The following is a 27,016-nucleotide window of genomic DNA, read 5'->3' on the forward strand; positions in this document are numbered from 1 at the left end:
TCAATTTAGTTTGCTATTCAGATGCAGATTATGCAAGATGTAAGCTTGATTGTAAAAGCACCAGTGGATCATGTCAGTTTCTAGGAAACAAATTGATTTCATGGTCAGCAAGAGGCAAAATTCCATAGCAACTTCAACAACTAAAGAAGAATATCTAGTTGTTGCGCTCAACTGCTCTGGATTCAGCAACAATTGAAAGATTATGGAGTTATTGCAGAAAAATCACCGATTTTTTGTGATAATACAAGCACGATTGCAATTACATACAATCTAGTTCTTCATTCCAGAACCAAACATATTGATGTCAGACATCACTTCATCAGAGACCATGCTCTAAAGAAAGCTATAAGGTTGGAGTACATTTCAACTGAACAATTAACAGCTGAAATCTTCACCAAACCATGCCCGAGACTAAGTTTTCTTAATTTCGTAACATTCTTAGTTTAATTGATTTGTCTTAACATTAGTTACATTATTATGTCATCTTGTGGTGAACTGTTTCTCGGTTATTATCAGTTAGGATGCAGAAGTAATTAAAATAATAAAGAATAGACAAACATTAACTGAAATAAACATTTACTGACTAGAACGACTAGCTATTACATTGTTTATTTCAATCTCTATTGCATCTAGCCAGGAGGTCATCCATGTCGATAACCTGCCAATGGCAGACTTCGTAAATTCATGGGAAAAAGCAATGGTTTTCAAAGTCTTCTGCTCCCTGAGAAGCATCAGGTGGAAGACACCTTCATCTGTTAAGATGTCTGAAGCCTCAGTGACACCAAGACGCCACATATATTTAGTTTCAGTTGCCACTCGCTCTCTACTGACAACCAGTTCTTCCTCTCGGGAGGATTACAGCTCCTGAATTTTTGTCCAGGTTGACATTGTCTTTTCAAAGACAAGATCTTCAATCTTCAGCTTTCGAACAGCTTCAATGGATAGCTTAAACTCCTCAGCCAAATATGGTTGTTGTGAACTACCTGCTGCTTCCATTTGCTGTTGTGTTAATTTTTACTATTTGCTTAAATGTTAACTGATATTGTGACTAACCATTAGCTTCGAGTCATATGAAGAGACACATTTTTTTATCTCCGACGATTTAGCTTCCAAGGATAAGAATTCTCTTACGCAGCGTTTGGTTGGGCGGATTAGGTGTGATAGATTATTTTATCACACCTAATCCTGCATTTGGTACGATTTTTATTTAACCAGCTCAATCCTTCCTATGAGTGATTAGGTGGTATTACGTGTGATAAAATAATACCTCCTTCCTCCGTAGGATTATTAATCCCTCCTCTATCCCTACTCTCTTTCCAATTTTACCCTTCTTCCTTCACCGCTATTGAACCACCTCGGCTGCCGGACCGCCGCCGAACCCGCCGCCGTCGGACCGCCGCCGCCGCCGGACCGCACCGCACACCCGTCGCCGGACCTTCGCCGGAACTCGATCGCCGTCGTCGGACCGACACCGTCGTCGCCACGTCGGCTGCTGGATCCGTCGCCGGATCACCGTCGGACTGCCGCCGCCGGAGTGGAAGAATAAAAAAAAAGAGGAAGGTTAATTTTGTCCTTTCATCAAAAATTTTAAAATTATCCTACACTTAAAAATCTTACCAAACATACTACCATATATTACATATCTACGACAATCATTTTCTTTATCATTTACATACTAATCATTAGTTTATTTTAACCTGCTACCAAACGCAGCCTTATATTTATGCGATATGTATAAGGCAAATTTTTTGACTTAACGTTTTATTATTATTTTATGTCAGTCAGTATTGTTAGTCAACTGGTTTTTCAGTTAGCTCCCAAAGAGAAAATGGAGGTAAAACTAATGAGTAGCAATGAACAAAAATAGAAACTTTATTGATAATATCACTCTACTATTACACGAGTTAATTTCATTTCTACTACATTTAGCCAATCAGATAATCAAAGAGACATCTCCTCAGAAATTTTTCTAAAATCATCTGTGGAAACAATTTTGTACAGTACCCTATACTCTTTGCTGAGAATCAAGTAGTAGAGACCTTCATCAGTCGCAAGGTCGAAAGTATGAATGACATCCAGACGACGCTTATATTTGATTTAGGTTGCCTTCTGATCATCACTGGAAACTAATTTATCTCTTTGGATAGTCTGTAATTCATGAATTTTTGTCTAGGTGGACATTACTTCGTCAAAGACAAAGTCCTTAATATCCAACTTCCATGTTTTCTCGACTGAAAGACTTCCCGAAGGATTGGATTTATTGGAACTGCTTGCTTTGTCCATTTGATATTGATTTATATTATCTGTAAAAAGTTTCGTGTCTGATAAATTTGATCTTATTTATAGACAGGCTCTAAATGAAGAAACTAAAGAAGATGAAGAGGCATCAGTCAAACAAATGCAATTAATTCATCGAGGATGAGATTCTCTTACTCTATTTACTTATATACATTTATTTAGGGGGAATATCGATATTAAATTGGTTAATTGATAAGACAATAGTCAGTTAGTCTTCAACTGAACTGATTCAGTTCTCAACTGATCACTCAGTTGTTAACCTAACAGATCTTATCCATAAGTTGACTAATTAGCGATTAAAATTCCATATTAAAATGATGGGACTAATAAGATTATGCATTTAATTAAGTTTTTCATTAAATAATAATTTAATACATGGCCTCATGTAGTCCAAGCACTTTCTATTCACGATTACACATGACGTACACACTATTTTACATCAATTCATTTTGGACTGACATGTGTCCAAAAATTCGAACAGTCACCAACATAAGAAATGAACCTGCTTCATTTCAATTTCTTTACGATCATTTCATTCTTTGAGCAAATAAAAAACACAGAGCTTTTCTTCCTCGCAGATATCCAAACTTTCAACAATGGCAAGCCAAATCCCTGCATGTATCCTTAATGCTATGGCTATTGACTTCGAATCAGTCCTCTCTGTTAAGGTCGAAGATGTTCGAAGTGTCTTTCTCAAGTTTGAAGCAGCTGGACTAAAGAAATTTCTGGGTTATCAACTCAAGAAATTTATCACAAGGAGATTCAGGATTTTTATGCTAATAGCTTCATTTCTACAGACGGTAAAATCACAACAACCGTCAACAGCAAGTTGCTGATCATCGAATAAGACTCCTTCAGAAATCTCTTCCAATTGCCTTATGATTGCTTAGCTCACTTTTCTGAAGTGAAGGCTTCCGATATTGAGGAGATGCATATGTTGCTATCTGCTGATGTACGGAAAATCAAGGTTTTCGATCCAAAGAAGGAACTGAAGCCAGATATTCAATTACTGACTGATATTGTGGCCAAGAGTGTACTCGCCAAGGCAGGCTCGTTTGCTGCCCGCACCTTTGAAAAATTTCAGGTGATGACTGCCATCATGGCTGGACGGAGACTGAACTGGTTAGCTATCATTTTCACCATATTCAAGAACATTCTTTAGTCGTCCAAACAGTCCAAAGGTTTTGATGTGCCACTAATCTACCTTCTGAAGAACTAAAGGTTTGGAGGATGACTCAGCTGAAAAGTCATCCAAATTCAAGGTCTTCACTGCCAAGAATGTTCAGCAACAAAAAACCAAGTTGTACATGTCTTCTGAGCAATTTGATAAACTCAAGAAGGAGATTGGGACGTGGGAAGCTCCCAAATCAATCAAGAAGACCAAGGACTTGGCTCAGAAAAAGGCAATCAAGAGGAAACTGATTGCCAGTCAAACTGAGTCGGAGGAGTGTCCATCTCCCAAAATTATAAAGAAGCCAAGGTCCCAAAGGACCAAACCAACTGCTGTTGTGGAAGCTATCCCATCTGAGAGATTAAAGCCAATTGGAGCTTAATAGCCTATCAATGCTATACCAATCAAGACTGTTCCAGTTGCATCTCCAACTGAACATCAACAACCTCCTCCAACTGCTCCCGGAACGAAGACTATCACTGAATCTAGTGAGAAACTTAAAAAAGTTGGAATGAAGGCACCACTGATTACCATCACCGGTCCAATTACACTACATTTTGCAAGACCAAAAGGAGTGGTGATACGTGAGAGAGTGGATTCTATAGTTTTAGGGCTGATAACTACTCATGCCCTTTCTGACCCAAAAGGTAAAGGCAAGATGATTGAAGAGCCTTGCCCAACGAACCCGATTCAGACACATATTGACCTGATATGAGAATAATTCAATGGGTTCACTGAATCCAAGATGAAAACATACAATGAATGGGTCAGATTGAGGACTGAAGAGATTGCCAAGCGATTTCAGAAGAAATCGGTTTTGGACAAATTCATCGCTTTGGAAACAATAGTCCTTAAAGTAGTTAAAGCTGCCTCAATCACTAAAGCGCTGGAGAGGAGGACTTACTTCTTTGATCTGATGCGTACCAAAAAGCTGGCTCAAGTCATAGCTCAGTTACGCAAGAATTATGATCCTACATGTCCAACTTCCTTCAATGACAAAGCAGTTTTTGATCAGTTGGCCACATATATATTATCACTGCAGATGAAGATCAAAGATTGGGAAATGGGACAAGAATAGGTGATTCCAGCTACTTCCCAAAGTCAATCTTCCAAAGAGCAGGACGAACCTTCAACGCATCAGCCATAGCCATCCCAAGAAGCAGTTAATGAACAGTCTGAGCGAGCAACTGATCTTTCTTCCAAGGATGCTTAGCCTCCATATTCGGCTCTTCCATATCCTCTAGCAGGTCTTCAACTTTACACCGATGTTGCTTTGTCACTAGCCAACATTGATGAAGTAATACAATCAGTTGACGCTGACATCAAGCTGAATGCTACAACTGATGAACTAGTTGAAGAACTTATCTATACTGAACAAACAGTCTCGGAGGCTGTAATTCCACAAGTCGTAGAACCAGTTCAGTTGCCTTCCAGAACTGAAAAAGTGGTTCAAAATGAAGCTGATATGGCTCAGTTGCACTCAGAACCAGCTGAAGAAATGCCAACTGAAATATCAGCTGACAAACCAACTAAAGAGCCTACCAGCTCTACTGCTGCTCAAACTTCCACCCAATCTCAAGAACCTCAACAGGAGGTAGTTGAAGAAATTATTCAAGAAATGGTTACAGCTATGGCTGAATCACCAAATAGAGCCTTGGTCATTTTCAATGAAGAAGACATGGACCAAGAACCAGAATCGTCTGAAGCCTTGTCTCCTCAAATACCAATGGCTACTGATACTATGATAGAAGATATTCAGTCCAGTCTGCACTCTTTAATTTCAGCTATCTCCGATATGAAGTCAACCCAATTCATGCAAACTTTGATGATTGATTCAACAAAGAAGAATACCATAAAGAGTCTGTACCAAGTTCCAGCCCCTAACCTTGAACCCCTGCAGCGCACCACACGATTCAAGACAGCAGCCTGCGCGTGGTTGCTTCTCTTCACGGTCCCATCTTTTGCTCGAGCCAAACCCTAGCCAACCCACCTAGGCACCCTCCTGACCATCCCTGACCCTTGGACCTAACCCCTAACTCGCTCAAGCTCGCCTGGAATCCAACCCATCACCTGCGCACATGCTTTCCACTACGCCCAAGACTCCTAGCTAGCATGGACTCTTCTAGCTGAGCCACCACTGAGCCCACACGACCCTAACCATCCCTGGACCATGCCCAGACTCAACCCAGCCCAGCCCCGCTGCAGCCCTCTACCGAAGCCCCTGCTGTGCGCCGCGCATGGGGGAGAGTCCCACTTCACGTGGACTCTTCCCCAGCCCCTAGCTCGAACCCTAGCCACCCTAGGATCCGACCCAGACCTAGACCATGACCCTTAGGACCCAGCCTCCACACCTGGTCGAGCCCCATTACCCCATGCAACAGTAGCCGAAACACACACAAGCCTTGCACTCACGATCCCTTTTCAAAATAAATCCCACGGTTTTCCATCTTATTTCTTATTAATTTATCATGTTTTGGTCAAGTTTTTATTCATTTTTATCATGTATTGGCAGCGTACACGTTGGATTCAAAAGCGTTTTTAATAAAAGCGTAAAAACAACGTATTTTCGAAAATAAACGTTCTACCGTAAAAATATTCAAACACCTAGTTTTTTTTCATGCATAAACAATTAAATCAAGCATATTATGATTTGTATGATGTTAAAATAGTTTAGAAAACGTGCCTTTGCGTTTATAACGCTCGATTATTCGATCTTCGGCGAGGGTGCGACGTTGGACGACCGGACGACGAAGAACACAAGCTTCTTTCCTTCCCAAATTTCATATTTTGAGTGTGTGCAAGGTGTTCTCGGCTGTTTTGGAGGCTGAATTTTCAACTTTTGAAAACCTAAAACACTTATTTATAATTTAATTAACATATTAATGGGCTTTGGTTTTGGGCTTGCAAGCTTAAAAATAATTGAGCCTTCTTTAAATAATTAAAATGGGCCCAATAACACTTAATTAATTAAAATATAAAAGTTTATAAAATTAGTTTCTCAAAAATAATATTTTTGATCTTTTAAAACTCATTGTTTGCCCAAAACCGACTTCTCGGGAAAAATCGAGCTCGACTCGTAAAATAATTCGAACTCCAAAATTTTTAGGAAAATTAAATCATTTTTAAATCATATTAGGAAGCCTTGCCATTATTTAAATAAAAATACATATTCTTGTCTTGGTCGTCACCGGTATCCTTTTCCCTGCCTATTATCGAATATTCGGGTAAAATCCTTAATTTCATGTAAACATGTCATATAATCATTTAATCATGCAATTATACATTTAATCATATAATAAACATCATGCTAACATTTAAAATCAGTTAAATAAAACAATTAAGCAATTAAAATAATTTTGCATGCATGTGGTTTACGTATGTTGATTTTTTTTTCGGACGTTACAATTCTCCCCCCTCCCCCCCTTAAATTGAATTTCGTCCTCGAAATTTTCTTTGACTTGACGATTGCAAAGCTTAGATTCTCTTATCCATCTCAAACTTAACATCTAACTTAAATCTTATTCTTCGATTCGGTCCTCAAAATCTTGAAAATTACAATTCTAACCCAAAAATTTCCCAAAGTTTAGATTCAGTTCTAGTATCCCAAAAATCTACGCTTCCGCTGCGCACTCTGATAAAATACTAAATCTTATGGTGTCCTTATGTCTCTTTGATCCCAATTAAATTTGCCTTCTAAATCTTCATTTGCAATTTGCAACTGAAAAAGACTCATAATGACTTAGCGCTATGCTATTATAACCTCGAATTTTAGCTTTTCTTACAATTCCCAATATTAAAATATGGATGACCATATTTATTGTATATTACTTTCCTTACTTTATACCCAAATGTTCATCAACTTATCAAAATAGATGGTTGTTTTACTTTTAAAATGGTTCCAAAATATTTTATGATTCGGCCGAATGGTATGTGTGGTTTGCAAAATATTGGGGTGTCAATTCTGAAAAGTGGCGTGCAATATGTGTGTAGGGTTTTGGGTGATTAACAAATTAAATACTAATTAAATTACTAACTAGGCTTAGGCCTATTAAGCCAATAAATTAGGCCCATTAGTCTTATTAAATAGGATTTAATTAAATTATTAAAATGGTTTGATAAAATAAGTTTGTGAATTTAATAGCCGGGTTACTAAAAAGTTCGTATTTTTGTTGAAAAACTAACACCGATAAAATTTACGTCCCGGCGTATAAAATCACCTCAAAACCCCATATTTTCAAAAATAAGAAAAAGCATCACCCTTAATTAAAAAAATTAAAAACAATTATTTAATAAAAACATTTTCTATTTTTCTGCCTTCGGTCTCCATTCCTCGATCGCAACTCGAATAACCTTTAAAAATACATTTTAATGTAACCGTGTAGAAAATATATTTTAAACATGTCAATATGCACCACATAATTAATTCATGCAATTAAAACATTTAATTAAATACAAGAGAATTTAATAACTTGTATGCATGTGGTTCGCGTGGACTTTAAAATTTTCGGGGCGTTACACTTCACCAAGTTACTAAGGATATCACTTCCTTATTTCTCCAATTGGATCAATTGAAAAAGGAAAGATTGACAGTTCCAGCACTTTTCCAGACTCAAGACAAGTTATTAAATTCTCTTGTATTTAATTAAATGTTTTGTGGTTCGCGTGGACTTTAAAATTTTCGGGGCGTTACACTTCACCAAGTTACTAAGGATATCACTTCCTTATTTCTCCAATTGGATCAATTGAAAAAGGAAAGATTGACAGTTCTAGCACTTTTCCAGACTCAAGACATGCTATCAATAGAATGGATTTTATACAAACCAGCATAACCAAGAGATTGAATATGATGCAGGAACAGATGCTGAATGCTATATCTATAGTCACTACAGAGGTTCGTACTTTATCCAGCAAGGTTGATGGGTTTGACAAAAAGGAGGAAGAACAACAGCAACTATCTAAGAAAAGATCAAGTCAACCGACTGATCAAGGACCAGCTGATAAAAGAGCAAAGAAATAAAGAAATTTGGATCAGTTAGAAGACGGCATCTTTATTCAGTTGAGAGTTTTGGCAGATTTTTCAGTCAGTTATTCTTTATTCTTTGTACAAATCTGTACACTGAAAGAAGATTCTTTTATTCAGAAATTCTTTTATTCTTTCATTTTTTATACGAATCTGTACATTGAAAGAGTTATCAATAAAATATTATTTTATCTACTAAGAGCTCAGTTTGATCAGTTCATATATTCTAAGTTTTTTCAAACACCAAAAAGGGGGAAATTGTTGGAAACGAAATTTTGGAGTTTGACAAATTAAGCGTGAAAAGATTGAACAACTGATCAAGAAAACTGAAGGTAACTGAACTGAAGATTCGTAAACTGATACCCGCCTAAACTGAAGATTAATGCGTATATAATTCTATGCAACTGAACTGAGCAAAACTAACTGAAATGTGTTGTCAACTGAACGATCAGTTGAGACTGGTCAGTTACACTACAATCAGTTGAGAATGATCAGTTAATCCTATCAGCTAAAGAAGTCAACTGATGTTATCAGCTTTACACATCATCAGTTAAGCACGTAGCCAACAACAGACAGTTTGTACAGAAGCAGTGGGAACACCGCATTTCAGAAAAGATACAGTGTACGACTGTCAGAAGAATGATGACATGGCTATACAACGGATATAAAGATTCAAATGCATTAATTGTTACCGTTGGAATCAAAGCCAATAAATAGGTGAGAAGATCAGCTGAGAAAGATAACAACAAAACGGAAAGAATAATGCAAACGCATATGAGGTAACTAAGTCATTCGACTATAAAGATTTTTAGTCAGAATTCATAGAAATATCCATAGCATTCAGGCTATGTTTTAAAAAGCATATTCTTTCAAAGCTCAGTTTTAAAAAGCTCAAACTTCATAGAAATATCCATAGCATTCAGGCTATCATCTGAGCTAAAGTACTAGCACCTTACACTGTTTTATTCGATCTTTGTAAGATCAGTTGTGCTTAGAAATTATATCAGTTGAGTACCGATACAAATTATATTAATACTAAGAGTTTCAGTTTTGGCATTGTTAAGACCAAATTGAAGTGGGTTTGTACATATCATTGTATAGATCAAAGTTTTTTTGTGAATATCTTATCTTCGAGATAGAAGGGGTGACGTAGGAGTTATTGAAATCTCCAAACATCCACAAATATTGTATTCTTTCTTATCAGTTATTTTATATCTGTCTTTCAGTTATATCCACACTTTTATTGACAACAAGATTCCTGAATTTAGTTTATCACTAAACTTATTCTACCTTCGAAAAGTTGTGAAAATTGTCAAATGTTTATTCAACCCCCTCTTCTAAATACTTTATCACACGCAACTGATCCTAAAATTTTTTTTTGATTCAAATCCTTCATATAGAAAAATGTTTTTCATTCATATTTATCATCAAATAACAGTATATGACAAGATTGATATGTCAAGAACTGTTTACAACATGCCTTTGTATATAAAGGCTTGAATAAACGAATACCGAGACGACGGAATATGGAGGATGAACAGGGAACGATTGCTAAACGTTAAATCTCCAAAATATGCAGGTAGGCATGGAGAAGGGGTGGTGGCTGCTTGAAAGCCAAGAACCCTTGAATTCTTCTGCGTGTTTGTGTGGTGTGTATGTGTGCGTGAGTTTTAACCCTTTTTTAAAAAAAAACTTTGCAAATTAATTAAATACTAACTTAAAAAAATTAATTAAGACATAAAATAATTAATAAAATATTAAACATCATGCTCAAAAATTAAATCTCTTAATTTTGTAAATTTGCAAATAAGATGCTTTAAAATCTTTTAATTCATTTAACAATTTAAATTTGAAATGCTAAAATTCAGAAATCATTTAAATCAACTAATTATCTGGCTTAAAATAAAAATATAGTATTTAATTTCAGCACATTAATCATCTCCGATATCTTATCCCCGATCAAATATCGAATATTCGCTCGAAAAACACAACTTGAGAAATATAATTAAATCTCATAAAATAAATATATAAATATTTAAAATAAATTAATTATATTGAATTAATCATTTAATCCATTTAAATCATCTAAATTAATTAAATTATTAAATTATGCATGCGACTTACATATACTGGTTCTTGGCACTACAGATTTTCCAATCATTGAATTCTTCTTCTGAATTAATGGAAATCTTCCTGAAGGATTCCATATATATTTCATTGGATGTTTCAGAAAGAGATAAACCCTCTCTAATACAACTTGGTATGATCGATGAAGTGTTCAGAAAAGAGAGGAGGTTGAATAAATACTTCAACCTTCAAATTTTTCTTTTTCTGAAAAGTGTGTTTCTGAAATATTTTGAGAAATCATAAGCTGGTCTCTTTATTTGAAAGTGCAGCAGATTACTTTGAAAAGTTCAGAATTAGTTCACAACACTTTAATGAAACTAAAAACAGTATAAGACAATGTGATACAAGACTTGTTTCTGAAAGATCGAAGGACAAAACACTTCTACATCTCCCCTTCTTCTGTTTCCAGAAGATATGAATAGAAGACTTTGATTGAAACACACTTTTACAAACTCATTTCAGCAAATCTTACCTTTTCCTATTGAAACTCCTAGTATTACAATCCAAAATTTAAGAGATTTACTTATGAGAAAGACTTTTTCCATATATTGCAAACGTTTCACACTTCACATTAATTGGAACAATGAAAAGTGTGAATAAGAATAACAAAAATGATCTTCTGAATCTGATAAATCTTTAAGCATGTGATGGTTTTGCTGAGACTTTGAAAAGTTTGAGTTGTTTTAAGAGATTATTCATAGTAAATCCAGAGTTCGAGAGCTATTTTGTGAATCATTTATATAGTTGATCTTTTAACGTTCAATTAAGAATGACTCTTTTACTCGTTGAGAGTACTTGAATCCAAGAATATACTTTGTTAAAAAGTGTAATAAATGATTTTGTTAGATTATTTAATGACATTAAAAGAAGTGCACTTTTGTATAGAACGACCACATTAATTAAGGATATCATCTGATGGATAGTACACAAAACATATATCATCAATCGCTTATTAAGGGTTACACGATTTGATGTTAGTTTGGCATGTTACCATAAGAGAATAGCACTTCAGGTTATGAAATGTGGTAATCTAGATTTTTTGATATCTGATTTTGAATTATTACCGGAATTTCTCTATAGTGAGTGTTTTAGTTTTTCTTAACCATAAAATAGAAAGAACCTTACCATTCTAGTTCCCCTTAAACAGTATCTCAGCTAAAATTTTGATTTTTAAGCAGTACATCATCACAACTAAAGATGTCCTAACAAAAGACAAACATACATTTATATGGTATAAAATAATTGGCACTGTAATGCCATTGAAAAAAAAATTATGCATTATGTTCTTGAACCCATGTATTTTTGTGGGGAAGAAGGTATTTACCGATTGATTGCCAATGTGCATGGGGTTGCAAGGTAAGTGCCTTTGCCAGAATTTATAATTGACACGATGCGCTCGACGAAACTCTGCAAGTCTGAACACGAAACCAAGGCACTGACATAGTTGATGCAGATAATTTACAGTTTTTAGTATTGAATAAGAAGCATCGAATGCAGTAAACGTAGCTAGGACTTTTTTATTTAAATTGAGAAGTTTTCAAATGTGTTGGTACGGTTAGGGCTTCAATGTTTGGGAGAAGATTTCAAATTTGGGATTGGCGTGTGTTAGAAAGCAAATTGAACTTAAATTGTGGCACATATAAGACATCATGAAGTGCAAGTTCACTAGTTAATTAGACAGAGCCAACATGGGTAATGTTGATTGAGAAATTATTTGGAAGGATCACTTTGGAATTGATTTGCCTAATCATGGTAAAGAAAGACATGGAGAAACATATGTGATGTGTAGCTCTTGTATCTATTACCCAATCTAGGCGCTGTATGGCAGGAAAATAATCGAATAAGGAAAAAATACAGTTGAAACAGGACACTGATAAATCTTGTTGTTGTCGTTCCAAAGTGGATTTACTCATCATCTGAATTTTCAAGCTCAAAAGTTCAACAAGCTGATTACATTCTCCATGCTTGAGAGAATCAACAGAGACATTTGAATTAAGATCTGAAGGAGCATAAGTTTGACATGTTTGTGCCTTCCCAAAGGACGATTTTGTCTCAAACTTAGGATGTCCAGGGGGAAAACCATGTAATTTGTAACACTTATCGACTGTATGTTTAGTGTACGTAGTTGCAATAAGAGCAAACTTAATCACCTTTTCCTCTGGAATTCAAAAATTTCTTGGTAGTACCCACAACAGTGGATGCACTCAACACAAAAGGAAGTATCAATGTTTGACTTGGTAGTTCCAGTAGTAATAGACCTTTGCCTCTCCTCCTGAACCACGAGGGAAAACACCTTAGCAATACCAGGAAGAGGATCAACCAACAATATTTGTGCACGTATCTGTGCATAAGACTCATTTAGCCCCATTAGGAACTGCATAACACATTCCTGACTATGATAATTCACCCAATCTTTCATCGATCCACAGTGGCAAATGGAAGCAGACTGATAGTCTTTCAATTCATCCCAAAGCATTCGTAATTTTGTGTAGCAGGAACTGACACTCAAAGATCCTTGATTAAGAGCACTAATTAACTTCTTAATTTGATAAATCATTTAGGTATTGATCTGTTGGAAGAGATCACGCAGAGCGAGCCAGACCTCATGGCAAGTCAACATGTACATCAAGCTATCAACAATTTCACGAACAACAGCATTTAAAATCCAAGAAGTTACCATATTGTTACATCAATTCCAAGCACTGTACAGCAGATCATCGAGTGAAGGACGAGCTATAGTATTATCCATAAAACCTAGCTTATTTTTAGCAGTCAATGCCATGAACATAGCTCTGCTCCAAGTTTTGTAATTTGAGCTAGAATGCGGGTGAGATACGAGAATAAGACCTGGATGATCACCATTCTGCAGGAAGTATGTATTGCTCGAGTCCTCGGCAAATGCGCGATTGACAGAAACTTGATTTGCATTATTGTTAGCTGCTTGACCGCCGCCTTTCACCATCTTCAAAAAAAAAACAAACAAATTGAGAGGTGGGACAGGTGATGCGAAAACGAGCTGAAGGTCGATCGGGAAATAATCGATCATAGTTTTCTTCTTAGCTCTGATACCATATTAGAAGAACAAAGTTGCATCGATTGAAAAAGAATGCCGAGCTAAAGCTCCAAACTAAAGAATACAAAACGAGAGAAAAAAATGACACACAAAAACTAACTTTGACTAAGTGATGTTGAAACGTCTGCCCTTTTTATTGCTTTAAAAGTACTATAAATTTTTTTTTCTATCCCTTTTTTTTTCCCGACCATCACATAAAAATATTTTTATAAAATATTTTCTCCTTTGAAATATACATCACCCAACTAGCCTTTTAAAAATCAAGTGAAATAGTCATAAAAATTGAAATCGTCTATTGTTTTACCAAACCTAGAAAAGCAATAATTTGAAAAGTACATCTCATACTAAACCTCTCAAAAATCTCTCAAAGCATAAATAAATAGTCTTAAAATCTTTTGCATAAATCATAAGTCATAATCGTAAATTCGAAAATATAGAAGCGTTGGTCCTCGGGTTGTGTGCACCTTCAGTCCATTCAAATCACCCGTCAAGACCTCCCTCAAACTCATCTGCATCCATCACACCTAGTGAGTCTAAAGACTCAACACACTATCATCTTTATAGCAAGTAATACGTAATACAGTCAACATATAACAGTGAAAAATATTTGTACTTAAAATATCGTTTTCATGAAATGCATAAACTTCAAACATGAACATTTTCGTAAACCTTTTATGATGCATGAACTTTAAATAGAAACATTTTCAAAATGATGCATCTACTTTAAGAATAAACATTTTCATGACATGCATAACATAAACCTTAACCTTTTTCTTTTTCCTCTACATGACATGACATAAAACATTTTTCATGATTATAAACATTTTTCATTTTCCTTTTTGTTGAATTCAGATCGTTAATTGTGACTTTCCTGACACGACATGAACATGAAAAATCGATGGATCCATCTACATGAAACCACAGTACTGGGCGGCGGGGACATCAGCAACACTCTCACCGGTCAACTGAGCCTTGGCCTATCATTATTCGAATAGAATACGATCGTCGGGGCTTCCTCTGGGGCCTTCTCCCGTAAATGGGCTCCCTCTGGGGCCTTCTCCCCTCACCATATTCCCATTCTTACCTCAAACCTCATATTCGTAATAATGGAAACACGATCGTCGGGTTCCCACTGGGACCAATACCCTCACTACATCTCCAACATTAACGAATTAGTCACAATTACTTCACTTCCTTCAACATTTAACATTCTCATCACTTTACAAAAATCATGCATAACATAACATTTTGTTCTTGAAACCAAGCATGCAACATGTCTTTTAAATGTCAATCTTAAATCATAAAAATTCATGGACATTTAAATAAATCATAATTAATCATGAACATCTCATAAACATTAAAAAATAGTCATAATATCATAAAATAGCATTTAGGGCACTGCCATGACGTTTACTAATTTTTCCGGTGTAAAAAGACCGTTTTACCCCTGGACTTGACATTTTACGATTTTGACTTTTTTTTTTATTTCTTGACTCTAACATGTCCTAAATAATTATTTAGGCTTAAATTAAAATTTCCATAATTTTATTAAGCTTAAAAGCTAGACTTCTCAATTAATCTTTAATTAATCGTTTTGATGGTGTTTTAATCCCGAAAAATCCCAAACTTTAATATAAAATTCCTGAATTCAAAATTTAGTCTTTTTATATTATTTTAACCCTTATGGACCACGATTTGACCCCTGTGAGCCATTTTCCAATTTTTCTTTATTTAAAAACCCTAATTGACACTTAAACTTCGACCCCGAGCCAACTTTCGATTTCCACGAGTTACCCCCAAACCATGCTGATACAAAACTTGACCAACCACCTAAATTAACCTAATGGACAATAACTTCATCAAGACACCAACCCAAACCCCAAAAACGAGCCATCCCAAGACCCACCTATTCAGGCCGAGACTCCTAGTGGTGTAGGATTATTTGATTTTCTTCCCAAGCCTTGAACCAACAAGCCCAGCCCTTACGCCACCCCCTGCGCACCCTCATAGGACTCTAGTGCATCGCCTTGACCTGGCCCTTGAGCCCCAAACCGAGCCCCCAAGCCCCTGGAAGTCTCAGCTCCCTACGCGTGCTGCGCGTTTTCTCGGGTAGAGTATTAGCATGGCTAGGACTCTTTCCCTAGCCCTTGGTTCGTGTCCTAGCTTGGTTAGGACTCTCGCCCAAACCCTTGACAGCCCTGGACCAAATCAATACCATGCCAGCCTCTCCCTCGTGAACCCAATCACCCCCAAACCCCTTGACAGCAAGTTATACGGTTCCTGCTAAGTTTGCTTCTGCCGATAATTTGTGGTGTTTAGGCTGAGTGTGTGACCCTAAAACTTGTATAAACCTTACCTGGCCACAACCTAAAATCATGGCAGCCCCTAAATACGAACAAGGCATGAATTTATGCATAAAATCAATAGTTCATAACATGCACATGAGTAAATCCAAAAATTCTGAAAATATTTCATGTTCTTCCTGCATAAAATAATTCAAACATTAATATGATATGATGGATGAGAAAAAGGAGATGTATGGCGTGCCTTTGCGTTATATACGCACGAAAATTCGTTGACGACGAAGAACGAGACGCAAACCTTGGCTTGATCTCCACTTGAACCCCTTCGAAATTCTCCTAGGATGATATGATGTGTGCCGTGTGTGTGTAGGGTGGGGTGGGGAGAGTTTCCAGATTATAAAATAGGGTGGCCGTGAGGTTGTGTGCAAAGTATAGGGTTTTAGGTGTTTTATTACAATATATATACTAATTAAATTACTAACTAGGCTTTAGGCCTATTAAGCCTTTAAATTAAGCCCATTAGTTTTAATTAGGATTTAATAAAATAATAACAAAGTTTTTGTTAAATAAATTTGTGAATTTATTAGCCGGGTTTGCCAAAAAAGCTCGCATTTTTGTTGAAAAACCAACACCGATAAAATTTACGTCCCGGCGTATAAAATCACCTCAAAACCCCCTTATTTTAAAAAATACTAAAAAGCATCAACCATAATTTAAATAATTAAAAATAATTATTTTATAAAAACATTTTACATTATCAGCCCTCGAGCCTCGTTTCTCGATCGTCACTTGAATATTCCTTAAAAAATACAATTTTATGCACGATGAAAATAAAATCATATTTAACACGTAAGCATGTATGTCACAAACTCAAATAGCAATTAAAATCAGTTAATTACTCATTTTTCCATTATTTCCTAGATTCGCATGCAGTTGGATTACGTCGTCTTAATTTTGGACCTTACAATTCCTCTCCCCTTTAAATAAAATTTCGTCCTCGAAATTAGAGCTTACCGAATAGTTCTAGATAGTGACCCTTCAAGTTCGTCTCGGTTTCCCAAGTAGCTTCATCTTCCGAGTGATTTAGCCACTTGACCTTGACAATTGGAATGACTTTGTTTCGCAATCGTCTTTCTTGCCTTGCTAAGATCTTGACAGGCCTCTCTTTATATGTCATATTTGGAGTTAACTTAAGAGGTTCATAATTAAGCACATGTGACGGATTGGACATGTACTTCCACAGCATCGAAATGTGGAACACATTGTGAACTCCTGCAAGCGCTGGTGGCAATGCCACTCTATAAGCTAGTGTCTCAATCCTCTCCAAAATCTCAAACGGACCTATAAATCTTGGACTAAGCTTGCCCTTCTTGCCAAAGCGCATAACACCCTTCATAGGTGCTATTTTCACAACACATGGTCGCCTACTGCAAACTCTAAGTCCCTTGGCCTTTTGTCCGCATAACTCTTTTGTCGGCTTTGTGCAGTCTTCATTCTCTCACGAATTTTGACTACAAGCGCGGCAGTCTCTTCAATCACATCCGGACCAATATCTCTTCTTTCCCCAACCTCGTCCTAATGAATAGGAGATCTACATTTCCATCCATAAAGTGCCTCAAAAGGAGCCATTCCGATTGATGATTTGAAACTGTTATTGTAAGTGAACTCCACTAGAGGTAACTTTGGTTCCCAACTGCCTTGGAAATCAATAACGCAAGCTCGCAGTAGATCTTTCAAAATCTGTATAACTCTTTCTGACTGACCATCGGTTTGAGGATGGAATGTTGTACTGAATAATAACTTGGTCCCCATCGCTGCATGCAGACTTTTCCAAAAAGAAGACGTGAATCTCGGATCTCTGTCAGAAACAATAGATACGAGAATCCCATGCAGCCGAACTATCTCTCGAATATATAACTCTGCATACTGAGTCATGGTGAATGTCGCCTTAATAGGTAGAAAATGCGCTGATTTCGTAAGATGATCAACTATCACCCAAATGGCATTGAATCCTTAAACTGTCTTTGGCAATCCCACAACACAGTCCATGATGACGTTTTCCCATTTCCACTCGGGAATAGGGAGTGGCTTCAATTTTCCCGCTGGTCTTTGATGCTCTGCTTTGACTTGCTAACAAGTCAAACACTCGGACACATATCTCATAATATCCCTCTTCTTGCCTGGCCACCAATATAACAACTGCAAATCTTTATACATTTTTGTGCTGCCCGGATGAATGGAATATGGTTTGTCATGGGCTTCCTTCATAATCAGATCTCTCAAAGAATCGTCACTAGGAACCCATAGACGGTCACGATAACGAACTAAACCATCCACCACTGAATATAAATTCCGGCCCTTGGCTTCATCTCTTGCTCTCCACTTTTGCACCTGCTCATCAGTAGACTACCCATCACGAATTCTGTCTCTCAAAGTCGACTGCACTGATAGTGTGGCAAGATTAGGGGCATTGCCCCTAGCATACACTGTAAGCTCAAACCGCTGTATCTTGGACTGCAACGGTCTTTGGAGTGATAATTGAGTAATCACTGCTGCTTTTATGCTCAACGCGTCTGCCACTACATTAGCTTTTCTCGGATGGTAGCTAATGTCACAATCATAGTCCTTCACTAACTCAAGCCATCTGCGCTGTCTCATATTCAACTCCTTTTGGGTGAAGAAGTATTTCAAACTTTTATGATCGGTGAATATCTTGCACTTCTCCCCATAAAGGTAGTGTCTCCAGATTTTTAGTGCAAATACCACTGCTGCAAGCTCAAGATCATGAGTAGGGTAGTTTTTCTCGTGAATTTTCAGATGTCTCGACGCATAGGCTATAACCCGGTCATTTTGCATCAGAACTGCGCCCAAACCAAGCTTAGAAGCGTCGGTATGAAGAACATACTCCCCTTGCCCTGACGGCATAGATAACACTGACGCTGTAATCAAGGCTTGCTTCAGCTTATCGAAACTATCTTGACACTCGGATCCCCAAATAAACTTCGCATTCTTCTTAGTCAAAGATGTCAAAGGCACTGCAATAGATGAGAATCCCTTGATGAATTTGCGATAATAGCCAGCTAGTCCCAAGAAACTGCGAATCTCAGTAACACTCTTCGGTACTGGCCACTCTTTCACTGCCTCAACTTTACTTGGATCGACCTCCACTCCACTACTAGAAATGATGTGGCCTAAGAATGCCACTCTATCAAGCCAAAACTCGCACTTGCTGAATTTCGTATAAAGCTTTCTATCTTATTGCAGTGCTGTCCTCAAATGGCGACTATGCTCTTCTCTGCTCTTGGAATAGATCAATATGTCATCAATGAAGACTATAATAAACTGATCCAGGTACGGCTGAAATACGTGATTCATGAGATCCATGAAGATCGCTGGCGCATTGGTCAACCCGAATGGCATGACCATAAACTCATAGTGCCCATATCTCGTGCGAAATGCCGTCTTGTGGACATCTGACTCTTTACTTTCAATTGATGGTATCCAGATCGCAGATCAATCTTAGAAAATACCGATGCTCCTTGCCACTGATCAAATAAATCTTCAATTCTTGGTAGTGGATACTTATTTTTGATATTGACCCTATTAAGCTCTCGATAATCAATGCAAAGGCGCATGATACCATCTTTTTTTGTTCACAAATAATAACGGAACGCCACATGGAGAGTAACTAGGGCGAATGAAACCTTTGTCTAGCAATTCTTGGATTTGATCTTTTAGCTCTTTCCTTTCGGAAGGTGCTAGACGATAAGGTGCCTTTGATATAGGAACTGTGCCCGGCATTAGATCAATAGAGAATTCCACTTCACGATCGGGCGGAATACCAGAAACATCCTCGGGAAAGACGCTAGGAAAATCTCTCACAATATCAACATCTTCTAAGTTCTGACTGATGGATTCATGTGTAGTAGTGACACATGCTAGATAAGCTTGGCATCCACGCTTAATAAGCTTCCTCGCACATAAACAAGAGATAATGTACGGTATTTGCTTGTTTCTTGCCGCCTCGAAGAAAAAAGATTTACCACTAGGTGGCCTAATAGATACCGATCGCTTACGAAAGTCAATCGAAGCTCCATTCGCTGATAACCAATCCATCCCAAGTATAATATCGAATTCCGGCATAGGAAGCACAATAAGATCTGCCCGAACAACATCTTTGAATAAACGAAGCTCCAGATTCTTAACAATCTTAGACGTGAGCATTTGATCTCCGGATGGAATAGAAACTTTGAAACCCAAACCCATATCTTGATGAGTAATTTTCAGTCTTTTGATGAAGGTTTCAGATATAAAAAAATGTGTAGCTCCTGAATCTAGCAATGCATAGGTAGCTACACCTAGAATGATGATCCTCCCTGCGGTGAAAATTGTATTATAAATCTTTTCGCGTTGAATCTTAAGGATTTACTATCATTAATTCACAAAGCTATATGAAGATTTCGTGTTGAACTTGAACATTTCTTGGAAAATTTGCACTTCAGTCCTCCATATTTTTGAATTTTGCATTATAGTCCCTTATATTTTTGAACATTTGCATTTTATTCCTTCAAGGTTTCGAAAATTATGATCATGGTCCTTAAGAATTCTGAAATTACCTTTTGGTCCCTTAATTATCGAGAATTACCTTTTTAGACCCCATGTTTTCGAAAATTGCACAATTATCCCCCAATAATTCGAATCCCTTAGTTATGATTTTCTTTAATTTTGGCCCTAAACTTTTTATTTGGAGTCATTTCATCCTTCACATAAAATAAGGCACAAAATTCATATCATTTTCTATGGTTTCTAAAATCATAACTTAAATCCAACTAGGTAGAACATGCAAACTAATTTCTACTAGGTTAGATCTTGTTCCCAAATTAATTCTAATAGCCAATTTAACATTTCATGCAATAATAAGCAATACAAAAATGTTAAATGACTAGGTTACCCATGATGAGTGTAGTGTCTGCCTCCTCCTCAGCTTCTTCGGCATTCATAACATAAGCTCGTGCCGTAGTACCTGCTTTCTTCTTTGGGCATTCGTTAGCTTTGTGTCCAGGCTCCTTGCAGTAGAAGCATTTAAATGATCCCCATTCACATTTGCCAAGATGTGGAAGGTTGCACTGTTTGCATGGTTGCTTCTCAACAGGCTTTAGTGCTCCAGGATTTTGTGGCTTTGGTGGTGCTGGCTTCTTGACTGGACCCTGGGGCTTTTGAGGCCCTGGAGGTCTAGGAGGACCCGTATATGGCTTCTTATTAGGCTGATTATTATTCTGATTTAGTTGCCTCTTGCGCTGTAGCTCATAGTCAATGTTCTTCAAGGATTGCTCAGCCTGGTATGCATAGGTTACTGCTGTAGCGTGATCCACAGGACGCTTCATCATAACCTTATCCCAAATGGTAGATCGAAGGCCATCCATAAAATGTCTGAGCTTTTCTTCCGCATTCCTGGCAATAAGGGGTACAAAGTGACAACCCCTATCAAATTTCTTTACAAACTCAGCAACAGTAGCATCTCCCTGACAGAGGGCCATAAATTCCCTCTTTATTCGGCTCCTAGCATCCGGAGTGAAATATTTCTCATAGAATTTTGTCTTGAATTGGGCCCAAGTGAGTGTAGCAAGGTCTACACCATGCTCGGCTCCTTCCCACCTCAAAGAAGTGTCATCTCTAAACAGATAAGTGGTACTTTCACACGATCTGCATCTCCCATATCCAGGTATCGAAAGTGTACCTCAAGTGAACAGATCCAACTTTCAGCAGCAAAGGGATCGGTAGTGCCAGAAAATTCCTTCGGCCCTAGCCTCCGGAACTGGTCATATATATCATGATGTGGCCTAGGTGGCTGCTGTAGCTGCTACTGCTGCATCTGTTGTAACTACTGTTGTAGCTGCTGTTGCTGTAACCGTTGATGTTGTATCTGCTGCTCGAAGAGACGAGCCATCCCCTCAAGAGCACGGGTAACAGCATCTGGTGGTGGTGGTGGTGGAGGTCCATTCCTTTGACTATTCCCTCGACGATTAACATTGTTTTCTTCCCGATTCTCAATAACGGGAGCACGTTTAAGAGGCATTTTATCTGAACATTTTCCAAATTCTAACGTAACCAACATGAATTTAAATCTAAGTTCTCTAATCATGCAACATATCCTCTCTCATTTAGCAATTTAAGCATGCAAAGCATAAATACTTAAAAAGCTAGTAAATATGCATCATGAACATAATATTCATATCATTATGCAGGTAACATCATACTGAATCATATGAAGCATGTAAAACTTACAAACTTGAGGCTTGACGACTGATCTTTCTGGCTCTGATGGTAGCACAACCCTTTACAGGACCTTTGCTCTGATACCAACTGAAACGTCTGCCCTTTTTATTGCTTTAAAAGTACTAGAAATTTTTTTTTCTATCCCTTTTTTTTCCCGGCCAACACATAAAAATATTTTTATAAAATATTTTCTCCTTTGAAATATACATCACCCAACTAACCTTTTAAAAATCAAGTGAAATAGTCATAGAAATTGAAATCGTCTACTGTTTTACCAAACCTAGAAAAACAATAATTTGAAAAGTACAGCCCATACTAAACCTCTCAAAAATCTCTCAAAGCATAAATAAATAGTCTTAAAATCTTTAGCATAAATCATAAGTCATAATCGTAAATGCGGAAAAATAGAAGCACTGGTCCTCGGGTTGTGTGCGCCTTCAGTCAAGTCAAATCACCCGTCAAGACCTCCCTCAAACTCACCTGCATCCATCACACCTAGTGAGTCTAAAAACTCAACACACCATCATCTTTATAGCAAGTAATACGTAATACAGTTAAAATATAACAGTGAAAAATATTTGTACTTAAAATATCGTTTTCATAAATATGCATAAACTTCAAACATGAACATTTTCGTAAACCTTTTATGATACATGAACTTTAAATAGAAACATTTTCAAAATAATGCATCAACTTTAAGCATAAACATTTTCATGACATGCATAACATAAACCTTAATCTTTTTCTTTTTCCTCTACATGACATGACATAAAACATTTTTCATTATTATAAACATTTTTTCTTTTCCTTTTTTTTGAATTCAGATTGTTAATTATGACTTTCCTGACATGACATGAATATGAAAAATCGATGGATCCATCTAAATGAAACCACAGTACTAGCGGAAGAGACATCAGCAACACTCTCACCGGTCAACTGAGCCTTGGCCTATCATGATTCGAATAGAAATACGATCGTCAGGTCTCCCTCTGAGGCCTTCTCCCATAAATGGGCTCCCTCTGGGGCCTTCTCCCCTCACGATATTCCCATTCTTACCTCAAACCTCATAACCTCATAACCTTATATTCGTAATAATGGAAACACGATCGTCGGGCTCCCACTGGGACCGTCACCCTCACGACATCTCCAACATTAACAAATTAGTCACAATTACTTCACTTCCTTCAACATTTAACATTCTCATCACTTTATAAAAATCATGCATAACATAACATTTTGTTTTTGAAACCAAGCATGCAACATGTCTTTTAAATGTCAACCTTAAATCATAAAAATTCATGGACATTTAAATAAATCATAATTAATCATGAACATCTCATAAACATTAAAAAATAGTCATAATATCATAAAAGCATTTAGGGCACTGCCATGACGTTTACTAATTTTTCCGATGTAAAAAGACCGTTTTACCATTGGACTTAACATTTTACGATTTTGACTTTTTTCTTGATTTCTTGACTCTAACATGTCCCAAATAATTATTTAGGCTTAAATTAAAATTCCCATAATTTTATTTAGCTTAAAAGCAAGACTTTTCAATTAATCTTTAATTAATCGTTTTGACGGTGTTTTAATCCCGAAAAATCCCAAACTTTAATATAAAATTCATGAATTCATAATTTAGTCTTTTATATTATTTTAGCCCTTATGGACCACAAATCGACCCCCGTGAGACGTTTCCCAATTTTTCTTTATTTAAAAACCCTAATTGACACTTAAACTTCGACCCCGAGCCAACTTTCGATTTCCACGAGTTACCCCTGAACCATGCTGATCCAAAACTTGACCAACCTCCTAAATTAACCTACTTGACCCTAACTTCATCAAGACACCAACCCAAACCCCAAAAACAAGACACCCCAAGACTCACCTATTCTGGCCGAGACTCCTAGTGGTGTAGGATTCTTTGATTTGCTTCCCAACCCTTGAACCAACGAGCCCAGCCCTTGCGCTACCCCCCGTGCACCCTCCTAGGACTCTAGTGCATCACCTTGACCCGGCCCTTGAGCCCCGGACTGAGCCCCCAAGCCCTTGGAAGTCTCAGCTCCCTACGCGTGCTGCGCGTTTTCTCGGGTAGAGTCCTAGCATGGCTAGGACTCCTTCCCTAGCCCTTGTGATACGAATCTGACCGAGCGTGGCGTGCAAATGATTTGAAGGAGATTTAGAGAGCGTCGTTGTTTCGGACCTTCAAGCTCAATAATGATTAATCAAGCATATCCAAGCAAGTGGTGGAGTTCAACAAAGAATATAATGAAGGAATCCCGAACAACTAAGCATATGAGTGCAAAATAGCCCGAGAGAAGCAGAAGCAGCAGCACGCGCTAGCGCAGATGTGCAGAAGCAGCAGCACGCGCTAGCGCAGATGTGCAGAAGCAGCAGAGCGCGCTAGCGCGGATCAGCAGAACTGCGCGCGCGCCCGCGCCAGAAGCGGCGCAGCCGCGTGAGTGCATGCGCGCCAAAACCGGCGCGGCCGCGCGCCCAGCGCGCCATCGCACGTGATTCGGCGCTTCCGCGCGCCCCGTGCTGGTGCAATGCAGTATGCCACGCGCCACCGCGCGCCCTGCCGTGTAGAATTTGTTCACAACTTTCTTTATGACTTTTTACACTACTTTTTGTATGTTTTATTGGTTATGTAATGATTGTAATATACATGAATGAAATAATTCAGATTGATAAATAATATCTTGAGGTGTTTCTCTCAAATTTGCAAGGCATTTTTGCTTTGTTCTTCACAAATCAAACTTATCAAAGATTGTATCTTTGTGGCATTTGTCGATTGTTTTTCTCACGGATTGTCAAAACAAGTTCTTTGAAGTTTCGTTTGAAATTCGATTGTTATTATCGTTGATATTTGTTGCTAAGTGTTAATCGCTTAGAGGTGAATATCACAAATCTTTGCCTGTTTCAAAAGATTGGGACATCACAATCGATCCTTGTTCGATATTGAATTGAGGGCGCGATTCTAATAATCGTGTTTGCTTTCATTCGTACGAGGATTCGTATCATTTGGTATCAGAGCTTTTGGTTCTCTTTGATTCAAGTAAGTTATCGTTGCTATTTTCAGATCTGTTTAAAATTTCGTTCGATCTCAGATCTGTTGTATACTTTCGTTTCTATTGTCAAATCTTTCTATATAAAAAAAGATATAAGAAAAGAAAAACTTAAATTTCGTTTTGTTATCAGATCTGTGTTATTCCTTCGTTTCTGTTTTCAGATCTGTGTTATCCTTTGTTATGTTTTCAAATCTGTGTTATTCTAGTGTTCTTGGCTTTGTGCAATCCAAGTGAGACAGTTGCAAGTGTCAACGAGTTGAATCTTGTTAGTTTGATATACAAGTACAAAACTTGAGCACATCTTAGAGAGAACTATCAAATTCGAGTGAAAACACTTGAGTAGGAGCGTTATTTCTTTGGAGTGACCGGTGAGTATTTTGTAGTGAGAAAAAAGAGAAAAAAAAAGGGAGAGTCGAGTGAATTTCCATTGGAGTGACCAGTGAGGATTCGTGGTGAGGAAACTTATCTCTTATTGTTTTATACTAACCTTTTCTTGCAGGTATAATGATTGACGATCGTCAATTTCAATCAATGTTAGGAGGGTTGGATAAAATGTGGGAGAAGGAGTTTAAGCCTCTACGAAAAAAATATAGGAGGTGTGAAGAAGAGGAGATGTATGATAGGCATATTGATGGGAATAGACGATGTAGTAGATTTGGGAGAAATAGAGTGTCGCATTTGGATAGGGATGATGATATGCGATGTGAGGAAGATAGAGGATTTGGCATAAGAGGTGAACGTGGTTTGCATGGGGAGTCGTTGATATCCACGTGGAGGACAAGCTTAGAAAACAAACTCATTGCTAGGCCAAAGAATGAGTCGAGAGTTGAAGCTAGCAAATATTAATATCAAGGTACAAGTAAAAACTCAAATTCTAGTACTTGTGATATTATATGTTGTTGGTGTTTAGAAATTGGTCATGATATCAATCAATGTCCACGTGATAAGGTGGCCATAGTAGAATCATCTGTTGAACCTGAATATGAAGTTGAGGTTGGGGAGATTGAGGATGATAATACTACGCTGGTTCTTGACATGAGTGTTGAGCAGTATGTGGTGGAAGGTGAATTGATAGATGATGGTACTTCACTGGTTGATGATACGAGTACTGTTAACCAAAACCTTGTGGACAGTGAATCATTGAGTGGTGAAGAAGTTTCTATTTTGTCTACCATGGGAGAGGAGAGTAGGCAAGGAAAATTTATTATACATAAATTCGTTGAGCAACGAAATACTTCATTTGTTCAATTAAATCCAATTGTTGTTCTTGAGAATCAATTGACATTCCTTGAATTGAGCGAAAAAGAAAATAAATTGGCCGAAAGAAAGAGAGAACAAAAGAGTGAGATGGCCATAGAAAAGAAAGAAGAGAGAAAAGAAAAAGAAAGAGAGGCCAAAGGAGAAGAAAAAGAAAAGAAAAATAAATTAAAGGCCCAAAAGAGTCAAACGAGTGAGGTTGAGAGTTATTTATTATTGCATAAACCATTTCATGTACCTTTGTACAAAGTGGTTTATTGTTATGGTGATGATATAGCCGGTTCAATCCCGAGCATTGCTATTTCTTATTTGCAGGTTCTTGGGGTTGTCATGCCAAGGAGACAAGTGAGTCTTACTAAAGGGAGAACCCAAGGGTCCGAGCCTCAAGAATACAAGTACCATCGCGATGAGGTAAGG

The 27,016-nt window shown here is 37.5% G+C and overlaps 1 protein-coding gene across 1 annotated transcript; it reads right to left on the minus strand.

The window, feature by feature from the left end:
• Positions 1-12,762: 12,762 nt before the first annotated feature.
• LOC142530443 (uncharacterized) lies at positions 12,763-13,173 on the minus strand. Its single transcript, XM_075636277.1, has one exon. The coding sequence runs from the start codon at positions 13,171-13,173 to the stop codon at positions 12,763-12,765; it is 411 nt and encodes a 136-aa protein (XP_075492392.1).
• Positions 13,174-27,016: the final 13,843 nt, after the last annotated feature.

The sequence above is a fragment of the Primulina tabacum genome, chromosome 17 (assembly GCF_025594145.1).
Source record: "Primulina tabacum isolate GXHZ01 chromosome 17, ASM2559414v2, whole genome shotgun sequence".
NCBI lineage: Eukaryota > Viridiplantae > Streptophyta > Magnoliopsida > Lamiales > Gesneriaceae > Primulina > Primulina tabacum.